Source organism: Brienomyrus brachyistius, chromosome 7 (genome assembly GCF_023856365.1).
Source record: "Brienomyrus brachyistius isolate T26 chromosome 7, BBRACH_0.4, whole genome shotgun sequence".
In the NCBI taxonomy this organism is placed as follows: Eukaryota; Metazoa; Chordata; class Actinopteri; order Osteoglossiformes; family Mormyridae; genus Brienomyrus; species Brienomyrus brachyistius.
The window spans coordinates 30,704,471-30,718,047 of record NC_064539.1 but is presented as its reverse complement, the minus strand read 5'-3'; the positions used below and the strand labels follow the sequence as shown (position 1 = coordinate 30,718,047).

The window sequence follows — 13,577 nt, the reverse complement described above, 5'->3', positions numbered from 1 at the left end:
AGTATTCAAATTCTGCCACAAGACGGCAGTATAAAGAGTAATAAAAAAAAAAACGAAATTGCAATACCTACTGTTGACCACGAGATGGCAGCAAGAAAATAGAAAAATTATTTTCCCACGGTGTACTGGCAGCTTTGTTTGATAAATGTCAAAATTCTTCCTGTCGAGCGAGTAAGTGCTGTGCAGACGCGAGCGCGTAGAGAGCACGGATTTTCTGCTCGCGAGCACATGCACGCGTGGTTTTTATGCGAGCGACATAATTTAACTAATTTAACGCCATATGCACTCACCTACATCGACACTCGATCGTAAACATTACGCCACCTGTTGCCCCCTTAAGCTGGAAGACACGATGAACATGAGCGAGTGAACACGAGTTTACGGTGTTTGAGGTCTTCATTACTAGGAGCACGTTGGACATCTGGAACGGGACATTTATTCCGAAACAGTAAAAGCAGTCACGATGAGGATTACCACGTCACGCGACTTGGCTTTGACCGAAAATCCAGAATTAAGAGAGACATTTAATTCCTAGTATAACAACCTGGATTCTCTTCTCGATCCTACCTGTTTCAGCACGGAGCCCTTTGTGATCCTTATGAATGCGGATGGTCTTGATTTACGTATATGAATTGTTAACATTGTTATTATTAATCTTACACTGTTAGACTTAGTATTGAGGTAGCATCCGCTTCCTGCAGCGTGTGTGATTGGGCAGGTGTGGGATATAAGAGCAGAGTCAGTCCGTCCCCATCGCATAGTGTGCGTATCTGAGGACGGACGGACGGACGGGAGAGGATGCTTTCTGCCGGGGTCACGTTGCTACTTCTCGCCTCCTGCTGTGCAGGTACGTTCACTTTAATTTTCATATGGAAAATTTCTGGTCAATCAGATCACATACGTGCAATGTTCAACATCAGACCAAACACTAAACCAAATGACAAACCGCTCTGAGTGTAAAAGCTGCTCCGGATGATTGACGTGCACTGCTTACATGTCATGTCTCCGCAGCTCTTCCCAGCTGCCGTGGGAGAATCCTTCAGCCGGAGCTGAACGAACAGCGCTCCGTGGTGAGACCACCGTAATCACCGAGTAAAGGGCTTACACTTGGACGGGACGATTGGCTACAGAGCCCACCCCCCCCTCACTATATATATATATATATATATTAGTGCGTCAACAGTATAATATGCGCGCACAACGCAATTATCTTATGCGCACAATGTAGGCTATTATTGCCATGGCACAAGAAGTTATATTCTGCAATTTTACCAACTCTCAGGCATCTGGCGTGACACGCTTTCAGATTCATACTCACGCAAAAAATCTTAGGGCAAGTCTGTATCATTCCATTAGGCCACTTAAAAAAATTCGTTCTCGTCCTTTTTTTTTGGAGGGGGCGGGTCGGGCGAGAGGGATTTTTTATTTTTATTTTTTTTTACATATTTTGATTGACTGTTTGGACTTTAAAATATGTAAGAAAATACATTTTTGAAAATACATACCGAAGAGAGCAAACCTACTTACTACCCCTCCTCAGTTCTTCGTTTGTTGCGTTTCAAATATATTAAATGTAAGAAAATACAAGAATGTAAATTCCTTGATCCATGTGTATCTCATAAATGCCTTCCCAACTATGGATTTGGATACTTTATGCTGATGTTTCATTCGTGAATATAAAAATGATGCTATTTGAAACCAATATTCTGTTTGTCATTCCCATTCTAAATGAACAACCAAGATTTTAAAATATATATCTAGAAAGAAAGTGTATTAAAACATGTTAAAACACGAGGAATTTACAAAATACAGGAACCTGAATGGTTGAACAAGGAAATGCAACTCTACAAACAAGTACTTAAGAACATGTACCACATAACCTCCCCAGATTTAAATCTTTGCACCAGCCCATCTCAGGTAGAGACAAATTTAGGTTCATGAAACCATTCCAAGACTAGGATTACACAATGTGGATCAATCGTCGATGTGGAATGCGCGGGAAATTCAAATTTCGTCATTCTTGGGCATTTTCCATGCGATTTTTACGAAAAAAAAAAAAAAATTCGGGTCGGAGGCATTTCGCCGGGTCGGGCGGGGACGAGAACCAATTTTTTTTTTAAGTGGCCTTATAAAGCTAAAGCGCTGAGGTACTTTGCAAACCCTACAGACTATTTACAAGGCAATAAAACAGTTACATACATGCAGATGTGTCTACAGAATTGACTGGAAATGAAAATCTCACGCCAGTTAGCTTGCAGCCCTGATTGCGGCCACTACACAATTAGACTATATTGATCACGCTTAACTGCACAAGTAGCGGCGAACACAGCAACTAACATTCTATTTCAGTGTCTCAGTGCGGTAAAGTTACCCTCACATTCGAAATTCCATTTTACAATCTGCAATATCGTTTGATTTCATGTGCGCTCACGATGATATATACATATTAGATGCAACAGTTTTATTGTGAATATTAAGTATGCTGTGCGCACAAGATAATGTACTGTTTGCTCAAAATAATACCATGTATGTACAGTATACAGGTATCCGTCGACTTGGGTTCTATCCACTAACCCCCGATCGAGTTTACGTTACAGATCGATAGTAAATAATACTGTAGGCGCACGTAGAAGTTCGTTAGCCCCTGCATGGCTAAGTTTTTATATTATTATATTATATAAAGTATTTATATTATTATTTGCCATAGAGTACTGTGTGTATATTACAGTAGGCCTACTATAGTTAATGGCTCTTTCGTGCGTTTGCAGTTTTCTCATTTTCTTTAGTGTGTTGTATAGCTTTACGTGCATGTAGACAGTCAGCAGCCGCTTAAGGCCCAAAGCAGATCTTGTAGGGCACGCTGACCAGTGTGAGAAACCGGCCAATCAGATCACATTGTGCTCAGCAGGGATGGGGCTACAAGGTCAAACATAGTGTTTCAGGGGGAATTATGTACAGAGTGAGATGTACAGTATGAGAAAAAATGTGTTTTTGGAACATTGAAGCATCTGTTCTCGGATAATGTAAGACCATAAGAAATTTACAAATGATCAAGCTCGTTTGGGGAGAACTCAACTAATAGATTTAAAGGAATCAAAGGTTTTAGTTAAATTATGAACAATGAACATGAGTATATCAGGGCCCCTATGCCTCGCCTCTCCCCTATAACTATTGAGATTAAGCCCAAAATCACCAGCAGCTGCTGGTCCCAGTCCCAAATGCGGACAGAAGTTGATGGTTACCGGTAATTTCTTCTCCACACAAGTTTTTTGGGACTTCTCGGGCTCTGTATGCCCTTGTGTCTGTTAGTGTGAGCTGATGAACAGTGTGAGTGCAGGTATAAGTAGAGGCCCAATGGACTGTTAGAATCACTCCATTCTGAGTGAGAAAGGCTGTGCCAAGATGATTGATAACCAAATACATCCAGTGAGGAACACGTGTTTTAATACAGTTACAGTAAATGTGTAGATCAAGAAAGAGTAAAATTTACAGGTGTGGATATTTCATCAATAATAATAAAACAGCTACCATTTTGCTAGTGATTTCTTTGGGCTGGGGGGGTCAGTCTGAGTGCAGGGTCAGCTAACAGCAGTACAGCTGCATCAGTAAAGAGCATTTCACTGACCCGCTTCCTCACACTCGAAACCACTTGAAAGTTTCACTTCCCCTTTAACGGTGAGGTTATTATTTTTGAGTGAAAAATCACTTTCGCCCGTAAATGCCGGCCTCGGTTTGAGCAGCCTTGGTAGCTGCTGGGGCCATGTCAGTGCACACTAGTCTTAGAGAGACGTTACAGCATATCCATCCATCCATCCATCCATCCATCCATCCATCCATCCACCCACCCGATTTCCAAATTCAGGGTTGCAGGACATGTAAACTGTCCTTGAGAGCATTAACAATCTGCACTGTGTGTGTTTCGCTCTGAATGTATATATAGGCTCCAGAATTTCAGCTTTTGCAGACATTGATCTGTTGTGTTTTCTGTTTCAGGGACAAGACAGCTGTAAGGACTGTACGCAGATCTTGGAACTGTTTGCAGACATGGTATCCAATAATGACACCCAGGTGAGCAAACACACACACACACACACACACACACACACACACACACATATGCTTACATGTTTATATTCATATCTTTCTGGGAACTGTCTATTCTCTTCTGGGGGGCAAAACCCTAATCCCATCAATGATGACAATCGTAACCCCTACCCAGCCGTAACCTTAAACACAAATGGCGTTTTTAGTTTTTTGATTAGTCACAGATTTTTATAAAATTGAGTTTCCCTTTGTGGAATCCCCACAATGTCAAAATGACAGGTCTTAGAATCTAGGACTTTGACCTGTGCAATGTGAGGATGTGCAGAGAGATTCTTTTACATTTGAAAACCGGGTCGACTGATTCACTGAAAAGAACCAGTTGAAAAAACCGATTCATTCATGAATTGGATATCACTATTGTTCACTTGGATAGCTGCTCGTGCATGCTAGTAGTGTTTCTCGTTAAGATCGTATCATATTGTAGTTCCCATAGTCCTTTTCTGTCTGACAGAAAATTGTAAAAATACAATTGCAATCCTGCATTGCATTGGACTTGGTTGCTAATATATCAATCATGTTACGATGATTTGACACATGCAGTAGGACTGTGAAATGACACACTGCAGTAGGACTGATTGTATAGAATACATTTAGGTGACCCTACAGCTTGGAATCGGGGCACTGTCACAGGGTCTCTCGCCACTGGAATCTTTCCAGTCACAGCCTTTTATGGTGGAAGCTACTTTCGTTTGACACAGGTGTGCTTACTTCTCTGAACGATCACAACTTCTGCATTCTGCCCAGTGATTCTCGGTTTCACTACCCATCAGGGGACGATGTCAGAGTCCCATAGCTGTTCACACCTGGTTCCTCCTACATTTCCTGCTGCCTTATCTGAGCAGAGCCACAGAACAAATCATTAGCATTCCTAGTCATCTCTGAATAATAATTTGCATGCTAAATATACTGTGATATGATTTTATGATTTGAAATGATAATGATTTCATTGAACCATTCTGATCTACTCTGGCACTGACTTGTCTTTCTCCTTGGCAGGAGAAGATCAAGGATGCCCTACATTACCTTTGCAACCTCCTCCCTTTGCCAAAAGCCAAGGTCTACTGTTTGCAGCAGGTGGATAAATACGTGCCTGTGGCCATCAGCATCCTGGTGAAACAAATTGTAGGTGAATAATCAGCACCACATAACCAACACCATCTCGTTGACACTGATTAATCAGACAATCACTGTTTAATTGACACTGCATACTCAACACTGCATAAATGATACCACATATTCAACACTGTATAATTAACACTGTATAATTGACACTGAATAATTGACACTGAATAATTAGCATCATATAATTCACACTGTTTAGTCATATTAATCAATATTGTGCAAATGACACTGCATAATCATCCTGATCAACAGCGTATATTGGACACTGCAAAATGAACACTCATGTAGTCATGCTGATGTCCATACTTAAGAGCACTGGTTACCTGATCTGATCACTGTTGATCTCTATCTGAATTCATTTTTTTGACTGGTTGTTATATCAGTGGTTGATTCCATGTATTTATTTATAAATTTGTTAGCTCTTCTTTACAAACATTGTGTTCTTCATTCAGTAAAACCCTACACACTTAACAGCTTCATTTGAAAAGGGGGACATTTTTCTTTCCCTGTTAATGAGTGGAAGATATATTGCCACCAAAACCAGAGGTAATGTTCATCTAGACTGAAACCATCCATCTTCTACAGAACCCTGGGATGGTTTGCAAATTCTTAGGGATATGCAAGAATCAGTCAGAGGACAGTGGGGCAGAGACCCTGATCACTGGCACAACCAAAGGTGACATTTCAGTGACCGAAGGCACAGAAACAGCACAGGTAACCCTTTGTGTTCATCATCTGTTATGCGGCTGAAGGTTTTGTCTGACAGGTAAAGGTGTAATTCAGTTCTCTTTGACTCCCTGTCTGTCTCCCTGTAGGCAGCGGGTCTACCTCAGTGTGCCATCTGTGTCTTTATCATTGAAAGGTTGGAGTGTCTGCTGCCCAAGGATAAAACTGCGGTAACATAAACATACACGCAAGTAAACATCAATGCATAACTCACAAAGACAGACACTGAGACACAGAGACAGACAGACACTGAGACACAGAGCCAAAGACAGACACTGAGACACAGAGACAAAGACAGGCACTGAGACACAGAGACAAAGACAGACACTGAGACACAGAGACAGACAGACACTGAGACACAGAGACAAAGACAGACACTGAGACACAGAGACAAAGACAGACACTGAGACACAGAGACAAAGACAGACACTGAGACACAGAGACAAAGACAGACACTGAGACACAAAGACAAAGACAGACACTGAGACACAGAGACAAAGACAGACACTGAGACACAGAGACAAAGACACACAGACGCAGATAGACAGAGACAAACACAGACAAAGGTTTATAAAGACAAATTCAGACACTGAGACACAGAGACAAACACAGATACTGAGATAAACAGACATGAAACACAGAGACAAACACAGATACTGAGACACACAAGGAAACCAAGAGTCAGAGGGGAGAAATGCGCTGAGTCATGGAGTCACTCTTTAACTTTACTGAGACTCCTGGCTCTGTGTGTTTGCCCTGATGCCTTAACCCCTGCTGCTGTTGTACCTTTTGGCCCTTGCAGGCTGCCATAGAAAAGCTACTGGACCATGTCTGCAGCATACTGCCCAAACCCACGCAGCTGCTGTGTAACAAATTCATAAGCGCCTTCAGTGGGAAGCTGATCAACCTGCTGCTGTCTTCAGCCACTCCCCGCACCATCTGCACCATTTTGCAGCTCTGTCATGGCCAGGAGCTGCCCCCTCCTGGTCAGTGGGGCTGGGAGCTGGTATTCATGCCCTCCTCCTTCAGCAGTGAGTGATGTGACTGATGTCTATCACCTGCCCATTTCTTTCCTCCTCCAGTTGAAATCCCACCCACTGACTGTCAGTCCTGCCAGACGGTGGTGATTTTGTCCCATTTTTACTTGGGCTCCAACGCCACTGACCTACAGACTGCCTCCTTCCTGCAGAATGTTTGTTGGCTCCACCCATATGCCATGCCAAAGGTCAGCTCCACCTTCTGACAGGGATGTATGTGACATATAATACAAAAACCTTATTGTTGTTGTGCGTGTACTCTGTGACTCTGTGACTCTGTGACTCTGTGACTCTGGTGTGTCACCGTGGTCGGTTGTGTGTTGTTCCAGCTCTGTCTATATCTTAGAGCAGTGTTTCTCAGCCTGGTCTGCACCAGGTCCAACAGTCCATGTTTTTGCGCCTGCTTGGGCACTGGGAGGGAGCAAAAATGCGGACTGTCTGGCAGGGAGCTGGGAGGGAGCAAAAATGCGCACTGTCTGGCAGGGAGCTGGGCCGGAGCAAAAACATGGACTGTCTGACAGGGAGCTGGGAGGGAGCAAAAATGCGCACTGTCTGGCAGGGAGCTGGGAGGGAGCAAAAATGCGGACTGTCTGGCAGGGAGCTGGGAGGGAGCAAAAATGCGGACTGTCTGGCAGGGATCTGGGCCAGAGCAAAAACATGGACTGTCTTGAGGACGGCTTACAGGGCTCCTCTTCTCATTTTTTATTTGTTTCTCTCATTTCAGTGTGAGCTTTTCACCCAGCGCTTTGGGTCCCAGCTGCAAAGTGTTCTTGGTAAAACGAGAAGTGCCCAAGACACGTGTGAGGTATGCAGGTATCCGCTCTTACCACTTCCTGCAATAAGTACTGCTTTCACAGTGACACTAAACCACATCCTGGGGGCAGTGTGCACCTCAGTGGGCTAAGCCTCTGTGCCTGTGATCACAAGGTTGTTGGTTCAAGCCCAGCCTCAGTACATCTGAGGCCCCAGCTCCCTGGGTGCTGCTATGGGTGGCTGCCCTTTGTGGCCAAGACCTACAGAAAGCAAACTGGGGGAGGCATAAAAAGAATTTCCCCTCAAGGATCAATCAAGTATTATTATTATCCTTCACAGTGACACTAAACCACAGCCTTTACAGTGATGGTAAGCACAGTGACACTAAACCACAGCCTTTACAGTGATGGTAAGCACAGTGACACTAAACCACAGCCTTTACAGTGATGGTAAGCACAGGCCTGCCCTGGTGGTCCCACACGCAGGCTGTACCATACAGCACCACTCATGAACAAGCAGGGTTGGTTTCACTCATTCACGGCTGTCCTCAGGAGGCCGGCCTGTGTGCTGCTGTCAGGGAGACTGAAGCGGAAGTCGTGAAACGCTGTGCCAGTGGCGGCCGTCATGTGTGCAGAGACATGAGGACAGCTAAAGCCTGCAACGTGAGTGCAGTGAACACCGGAGAACAGAGCATCCAGTGGGCAGAGTGGGAACTCAAGCTTACTGACAGGAAAGTTAGACTAAAAGAACTGTTCGTTAACTAATGGCGTACGACATTACTTTGCAGTCCGTCTCATTCTGTGAGAAGTTTTTCTGGCAATAAGGATCAAGCCACTGGAGAGGAAACTCCCACTGCACGGTAAAATCATTCATACACTGATCTTCTGCTTGATGCTTATGAAATATCGCTTTTAATTCCGAGCCGTATGTGCAGCACACCAAATTAAAACTTATTACCATGGGAACTTAATTGTATACTATTAATGGAATACAAATTCTATCATTTCCATTATTTTAGCATTAATTTCAAATATCGGCCAGCTACCTGGCAATATCAGGAATGTAAATAAATATCGCCCAAATACCAATATGTCATTCATGTTTGACCCGGGCTAACATTGCTATTTGGTTAGCTAGCTAATTAACTACCTCAGGATCTTGACCATCGCTATCGCACCTTGTACAAAAGAACAACGGTGGAGTTGGATTGCCAAGCATGGTAACCTGCATCGATATTTCTTGGTGGAGATTAATCAAGCATGATTTCTCAGGGTTTTTCGCAGGTTTAACAGGACAGAATAGAATAGAATAGAATAGAATATCTTTAATGTGATTGTAGCTGTACAGTGAAATTCTATGTACTTTCTCAGCTAAAGCTACATGCAAAGGCAGCCTGTGGTATTTTGCCAGATTAAAGTGTGTTTACTTTCAAATTCACAGCCCTTTTCAAAGCACACACTTTCTTTGTTTTCAGCGTTCTCTGCCATCGCAACCAGCAGCTGGCCAACAAGCCCCAGACCTGCCTTCTCCCGCTCGGATTTCAACATCTTATCAGCTTGGACAAACATTCATCTACAATTGCAGTGTTTTTTTTCTTATTATTTTTAGAGACGTTTCTAAATCCTTTGGCAATAGCACTCTAGGCGTGTTTGATGAGCACGTTCCTCCCGTGAAGTTACCCTCTGTTCTGCTTTTCTAATCTAACATCTTTTTCTAATCAAAGTTTAAATGAATGCTTCTGCTTCTAACCACAGCAAATATTAATCCAGACACCAGCATGTCTGCTGATAAGCTGTGTTTACAAAGGATATATGAAAGAAAATATGCAGAAAATTTTTAGTGTGAACAACGACTTGAGTGTGGGAGCAAAGAGGCACCTAAATGTGATTAAATGTGTTTTCTTACTCACACTGGCCGTGCAAATTGCTTTGATTGCCCCTAGAGAGCGGCGGTCATTGTACATGTTACTCTCCTTACACGTTACGTTAAATTTACGTATAGTAGTGAGCGTGTGGGTCATCTTAATAAATGGAGAGGACAGCTCTTTTAAACGGGAGAAGTGGCCTTTTTAATAATCAGAAGCCTGAGGGTCACAGTGGCACAGGCATGGAAGCCAATAATTAACGTTACAGTCGCACACATGGTTACATGCTAACGGAAACGCACACGATGTTATTTACCATTTACAACATAAATACATAAATACACAGTGAAGACAGTCATCAGGAAGTAGAGAAAATATGGGACAATGGTGACGTTACTGAGAACTGGACCGATAAAGAGACAAGATAAAAACTGGTGAGGGAGGCCTACAGCAACAGAGGACAGCTTTCTGCTACTCGATGTGAGTGCAGTGACTTCCGCCTGCTGTGATGTCATGTGCGTAACCTTTGCAGTACGAGGAACATCAGATAAGAGGGTGACGATCTGGGAGCATTTTACACTGTAATAGCAACTTGTAGGACAGCGATTTGCAAAGTTTTGGGAGGTGGGAGTAGCGAAAAATTCCACTATGCATAGTGCACTCAATAGTGTGAGGGAAAAATGTGCGATTTGGGAGTCACTGGCTTGGGCTGTTTTGCACACTGGCTACAGCTTGTGATACTGGGGGGGCTGGTATCACAATGCAGTGTAAGAGACTCTGCTGCCAGTGGGGGAAAAATTGTGGACAATTTTGAGCATTCACCACGTGTGTATCCCTCCCTTGGACAATTTCAAATTGATCTGCAAATGGCTCAAAAACGCTTAAAACGAGATCTACAAATGAGCTTGAAGAGGACATTATGGATGTTTCTTGTAACATACATTTTTTCATCCGTATTTGCTAACTTTAAAATATATATACTGCTCAAAAAAATAAAGGAGCACATATTTTTTTTAAACAGCGTATAGCATCAAGTTTATAAAACTTCTGTAATATTGATCTGGTCAGTTAAGTAATGGAGGGGGTGGTTAATCAGTTTCAGCTGCTTTGGTGTTAATGAAATTATCAACAGGTGAACTAGAGGGGCAACAATGAGACGACCCCCAAAACAGGAATGGTTTAACAGGTGGGGGCCACTGGCATTTTTCCCTCCTCATCTTTTCTGACGGTTTTTTCACTAGTTTTGCATTTAGCTACAGTCAGTGTCACTACTGGTAGCATGAGGCGATACCTGGACCCTACAGAGGTTGCACAGGCAGTCCAACTCCTCCAGGGTGGTGCATCAATACGTGCCAGAAGGTTTGCTGTGTCTCCCAGCACAGTCTCAAGGGCATGGAGGAGATCCCAGGAGACAGGCAGTTACTCTAGGAGAGCTGGACATTTCCCCCACTTGCTGGTATATGGTGTTTTAAAAAGCAACATTATTCCGTGTAATATTTCCGGAGCGGGCAGGGTTCAGTGGTGGAAAAAGCCTTCAATTTTCACACTGAAGTGTAAGTCCTCCAGCGAAAATAAACACATACCTAGTTATAGGAGACCTTAAGCACTGTAGTGCTGGTGGTATCGGCGTATCCCGACATGCACGTTTATAGCCCTTGTATATGACTTGTTGTAAGTCACAGAATGTGTTTGTTAGTGTGAATACTTGTGCTTCCGAGTATCGCTTGTGCTCTTACCTGTGTTGCATGTGCGATGCTGACGTGTTGTAATGTGGTATAATGACTTACCGTGTGTGACGCTTCCTGTCTAGTGTGTCGCCTCCCCACGTCGGCTTGCCATGTCGGTCGCTGGCCGGGGTGGTCGGTGGCCGGGGTGGTCGGTGGCCGCGATGGTCGGTGCCCGCGATGGTCGGTGCCCGCGATGGTCGGTGGCCGCGATGGTCGCTGGCCGGGGTGGTCGGTGGCCGCGGTGGTCGGTGGCCGGGGTGGTCGGTGGCCGGGGTGGTCGGTGGCCGCGATGGTCGGTGGCCGCGATGGTCGGTGGCCGCGATGGTCGGTGGCCGCGATGATCGCTGGCCGGGGTGGTCGGTGGCCGCGATGGTCGGTGGCCGCGATGTCGGTGGCCGCGATGGTCGGTGGCCGCGATGGTCGGTGGCCGCGATGATCGGTGGCCGCGATGGTCGGTGGCCGCGATGATCGCTGGCCGGGGTGATTGGTGGCCAGTGGGAATCTGTGATGCAAATGTCCACCGGTAGGTCTGCTAGTCTTGCCAGCACTCATGAATGGATGCCCCCCCCCCCCCCCCCCCCCCAATGGAGATGGTGCACTGGCAGCTACCAATAGATCTTGGGACTTGTCTCAGAGCTACAGTGGTGATTAGGGGTGGTGGTCACAGGGACGGCTGCCCTTTGAGGGGAGGGGAAGTGTAACACCAGTGGGGTTAGTGTATCCATGTTTGCAGGCCATGTATTTAGCCCCTGTGTATGTGTTCCTCAGTGTAAATGCTTAGGATATTGCGTGTTTACCTGTGTTGTGTCTGTAATCCTGATCCGTTCCAGTATGTAACCTTCCCATGTTTGCCTACCATGTTGCATTATAGTAGCTTATTGTGCGGCCCTTTTAAAGCCTGATATAAAGCATAGCGGGGCGGCATGGTGGTGCAGTGGTTAGCACTGTTGCCTCACACCTCTGGGACCCGGGTTCAAGTCTCCACCTGGGTCACATGTGAGTAGAGTTCTCCCCACGTAATCGTGGGGTTTCCTCCGGGTACTCTGGTTTCCCCCCTCCAGTCCAAAAACATGCTGAGGCTAATTGGACTTGCTAAATTATCCATAGGTGTGCATGCGTGAGTGAATGGTGTGTGAGTGTGAGCTATGGGCTGGCCCCCCATCCTGGGTTGTTCCCTGCCTCGTGCCCATTGCTTCCGGGATAGGCTCCGGACCCCCCGCGACCCAGTAGGATAAGCGGTTTGGAAAATGGATGGATGGATAAAGAGCAGCTTTGTGTCAGTCCGTTTCTCCTCGTTTTCATTTGCCGCTGCCGCGATGCTTCGGTCCGTCTGGCTTTACATTCAAATCTGTTGATCTTACGAAAAGCAGCCTATCTTTTTAAATTTACTCCTTTTATATTAGAATATAACACTGCAAGTTACTGCTCATCGCAATAAGGAAAGCTGAGTCGCAAGAGGATAAGCGGCTTTTTTTTATTCAGAAAAAGAAGTAAAACTTGCCGAGCTTACCTGTTAGTTACCATTAGCTGAATGACCTTACATCGTTTTTTATACTGTGGAAAACCAGAGATCAATCTACGGGTAGGATTTAATACATTATAAACATTTGCCGGCCGATACTTTGAAACCTCTTATAAGTCGTGAATGAATCGACGAAAACCCTCGTCCTCCACCGCGAAAAATGCCTGATCGGCCAATGCAATCGGCACCATTATTTCAGTAGTAGCCTATAGGTTTAATTAAATACCGCAAAGCAATTTCAGTATGTTAGCCGATATTTCGTGCATCTGCATATTGTTTGTTTCATCTTCATAAACACAGTAGACATATGTAATGTAAAATAATAAGAAGAAACAAATAAAGAGAGAAAATGTGATCTCGATTCTGAGTTTAAAATAATCGTGGTCATATTTTACCCTATAGCCTGTATTTTTTATTGGGTGAGTAAGAATGATTGTCATCGGAATAAAAAGTAGCTATTTGGCTCAGAAATGTAGCAAAGTGAAAATAAAAGTAGCACCAACGTAAAACACTCAAAGCAGCTAGAAATCCGGAAAAACCTACTAAAGTACAGTAACTAAGTATTTGTACCTGGTTACTTTACAACTCTGGGAAGGCCGGGGGGTCTTACCGAAATTCCCCCCGAACGTGTCCAGCACTGCGCCTCCCGGCTGTCGCTCATTCGCCTCCCACATGCATGAGGTGGGATGTCTAGTAATATTATTGATAATAAACCTAAACCG

At 44.5% G+C, this 13,577-nt stretch overlaps 1 protein-coding gene across 1 annotated transcript; it reads left to right on the top strand.

Moving 5' to 3' along the window:
* Positions 1-241: 241 nt before the first annotated feature.
* LOC125746052 (prosaposin-like) lies at positions 242-9,652 on the top strand. Its single transcript, XM_049019612.1, has 12 exons — positions 242-847; positions 1,012-1,070; positions 3,994-4,068; positions 5,101-5,226; positions 5,812-5,940; positions 6,042-6,122; positions 6,755-6,938; positions 7,035-7,177; positions 7,714-7,794; positions 8,294-8,404; positions 8,530-8,601; positions 9,217-9,652. Exons 1-11 carry the CDS (start codon positions 799-801, stop codon positions 8,563-8,565), a joined length of 1,074 nt encoding a protein of 357 aa, XP_048875569.1. The 5' UTR covers positions 242-798; the 3' UTR covers positions 8,566-8,601; positions 9,217-9,652.
* Positions 9,653-13,577: the final 3,925 nt, after the last annotated feature.